The following is a 3,380-nucleotide window of genomic DNA, read 5'->3' as shown; positions in this document are numbered from 1 at the left end:
GAAATTCGGGTTTCGTTGTGTCAACACAGTGTTGGGAATGGTGTTTCCTGACTAGAGGTGTTAAGCACAGAGAACTTTTGGAAGCATTAGATGGTTAGATCTAGTTTGGTAAATTGATGAATGTCATAATCTAGTTAGGTTATGACTTGGTCTTCTTCAGTCTAAGACTTTTCCTTGCGACGATGATCTCGATTGAGCGGGTGCTTGTCTCCTTCGTGATCAGGGAGATCGTGGTCAGAATGGAAGATGTATCAGTGTTGTGATACGCTAGTGCTAAAGGAGTTCGACTGTCGACCAGTAGCGTAGTAATCTTCAGTTGGGAGAATGTTAATGCGGTTCAGCGTTATGGAGCTTACAGGTAATTCGACAAGAGTCTGAGTGTATCGGAAGATATTTTGACCAGACACTCAAGCAAAGGTTTTTAATACGTTCTCGAGGTTTTACCCTAGATTTCAAGGACGAAATCTTTTAAGGGAGGGAGAATGTAGTGACCCATATCCAAAATTAGCAATTAATGTGTAATTAATCGCATGTTCATGTTTAGATTAAGTAAAACATGATTAAGAAAATTTCAAATGGGTTAACGGAGTCCAAAAATAGATCCAGGACACTCGAAAATGGTGGGTATGGCTCAGGAGGTTCGGACTCTCCGAACTTGAGTTCGGAGGACCCGAACGTGATTGGAGCCAGGATCGTAGGCCCGAGGAGTTCGGACAATCCGAAGACCGATCGGACGTCCTGAACAGTAGCCAGCCACCTGTCCTGAGATATTTCGTCATTGGTGACGTCACTGATGGGACTTTGGGGGATCCAAAGTCAGGATCGGAGGCTCCAAACAGGAACGGAGGCTCCAAAGTCAGGAACAGAGGATCCAAACCAGTTTGGAGGATCCGAAGTCGAGTTTGGACGGCCTGAACTTCTCCTATAAATAGGGGTCTAAAATTTCATTTTCAACTCGCACCTCTCCTTTTTCTCTCTCAATTTCTTAGCTTTCTAACTCAGATCTAGAGAGATCTAGGCGTCCTATGGAGAATCCGGAAGTGGCATAGCGATCCAGGCGTCGTAGCGGAGCTGTGGCCTAGTTTTGAGGCAATTGCCATCAGCGGGCTAACGACGGACACATGTATAGCTATGGTCTCCTTAAATTATTTAGGGGTATGCAATAGCTTATTTAAGGCTTTAGAGCTTAATTAATGACGCATGAGTAATTGCATTGTAGAGTTGATGATAGGCTTGGAACCTAGGTGGGACTGCTAGGAACTGCCTGTAGAAAGGTACGTAAGTACTGACTGTGATAGCCAGCGGGTTTTGCATGCTTATATGTTGAATTTTTGTGTCATATTATTATGCAGCATATGCATATCATATTGTGTCTGTCCATCTTTTGAGATGAGCCATGTAGGGCCGCTCAGCCCTGTTCGGACGGTTGATGTCGAGCGCCCCGCCACCGACGATTTAGCCCGCACTGGCATCTGGAAGACACGATCTACGTCCATTAGGAATGAGCAGTGTACGCAGGGTTTGCTCCCCGGGTTGTACCACTCATGCCCTAGGCGCCATTATTGAGCAGTTGTATACAGTTATCCCAGATATGGATACCCTGTCATTTGCATGCATCATATATGTATGTTTTACTCGTGCTTTTGTATTGAGATTAGAGCTCACGTCCAGTCTTTTCTGTGTATCTGGACACCCCATTCGACGGGGCAGGTGTAGGTGCAGGATCGAGCACCAGGAGCTTGGAGTAGCCAGTGACCAGCGAAGACAACAGGATTAGCTGTAGGTTTTTTTCCCTTTAGGCGTATTTACCCGATTGGGTTGTATAATCGAATTTGTTTAACCGATTGTATTCTGCCGATCTGCTTTTATTTAAGTCTTCCGCAGAAATTTATTTAATGCATGTTTAATTATTCTCTTAACTCTGATTAGGTAGTGGATCTGGGTTGGGTCGCTACAGGAGGCCGCAACAGCCGCAGCGCCAGAATCCTGACCAGGCGCGACCTCAAGGGCAGAATCTGTTGGCAGCTAATCTTCCTATGCCGATGAATGCACCTATCTACCAGAAGTGTGGGAAGACAAATTCGGGTCAATGCATGCAAGAATCCGGGGCATTTTGCTAAGGATTGCCCACAAGCAAAGGAACTTGTCAAAGGAAGTGTTTTTTCTATGACGCATGACCAAATTGATCTGGAGTCTGCAATTGTCACATGTATGATTCGTATTGTCGATTTACCTGATAATGCATTAATAGATACGGGAGCTACGCACTCTTTTATATCTGTTAAATTTTTGATGAAATTGGGAATTTTGCCGGATGAATCGATTTCGGGCTTTAGTGTGTCATTTCCTTCGGGAAAGGAATTGAAAAGTAATCAAGTTATTAAGTATTGTAAAATTCGAATGCAAGGTTTGGATCTGTATGCAGATTTTATTATGTTGGAGATGGCAGATTTCGATATAATTTTAGGGTTGGACAGGTTGACTAGACATGAAGTCGTTATTGACTGTAAACAGAGAACGATGATATTGAAGGTTCAGAATGGGGAACCGTTTGTGTTTTATGTTGCATCTAAGAGGAGCATTTCAGGAATGATTTCGGCAGGTAAGGCCTGGCAGCTTTTGAACAAGGGTTGTACAAGTTTTCTAGCAAGCCTTATGGGTGAGCAAGATATTCAGTGACCGAAACTCGAAGTGGTGGAAGTGGTGAAGGATTTTCCAGAAGTCTTTCCGGATGATGTTGTGGGATTGCCTCCAGTCAGGGAAGTCGAATTTTTTCTTGAAACTAAGCCAACTTCTAAGGCACCGTACCGGTTAGCGCCGACTGAGATAAAAGAACTGAAAGATCAGTTGCAAGAGTTGTTGGATAAGGGGTTTACCAGACGGAGTGTATCGCCATGGGATGTGATGGGCATGTTTGTGTTGCATATTTTATTATCATTTTATTGTCATTTGTGCGTGCATTCATTTGTTTTAATTAAGTTTTTGTTGGTTTTTCATACATCGTGTCTACATTACACGCTCCCGTGTTTATTGTATAGGACGTAGCGTTTTGTCGAGGAAAAGATGGAAAAGCTATTGCGCAAGAATGAATTACGGAGCAGCAATGATAAGAAAATCATATTTAATTTTATAAATAACCAAATCCAATCTCTACAGTTCAAAATAAAGTTCAAGATGTTTTGAAGCAGCTGTCCAAATTTCAGCTCAATCCGACGGCTAGATCTCCGGATATGAATTTTTCAAAATCGCTGCTCGCTGGGAAAAAAGCTGCGCGCTCGAGCGCATGAACTCGTGCGCCCTAGCGCGCCTATTGAAAAATTTGAGGCAGTAAGTTGGATGTTTTGTGCGCGCTCGATCGCACGTACTCATGCGCTCGAGCG

General features: G+C 43.6%; 1 protein-coding gene across 1 annotated transcript; it reads left to right on the top strand.

Annotated features, from left to right (window-relative positions):
• Nucleotides 1-2,046: 2,046 nt before the first annotated feature.
• On the top strand, nt 2,047-2,679 carry LOC140874489 (uncharacterized). The gene has a single exon (XM_073277782.1). It carries the CDS (start codon nt 2,047-2,049, stop codon nt 2,677-2,679), a length of 633 nt encoding a protein of 210 aa, XP_073133883.1.
• The last annotated feature ends 701 nt before the right edge of the window (nt 2,680-3,380 follow it).

This window comes from Henckelia pumila, chromosome 1, assembly GCF_033568475.1.
Source record: "Henckelia pumila isolate YLH828 chromosome 1, ASM3356847v2, whole genome shotgun sequence".
Lineage (NCBI taxonomy): Eukaryota > Viridiplantae > Streptophyta > Magnoliopsida > Lamiales > Gesneriaceae > Henckelia > Henckelia pumila.
This window is presented reverse-complemented; position numbering and strand designations above follow the sequence as displayed.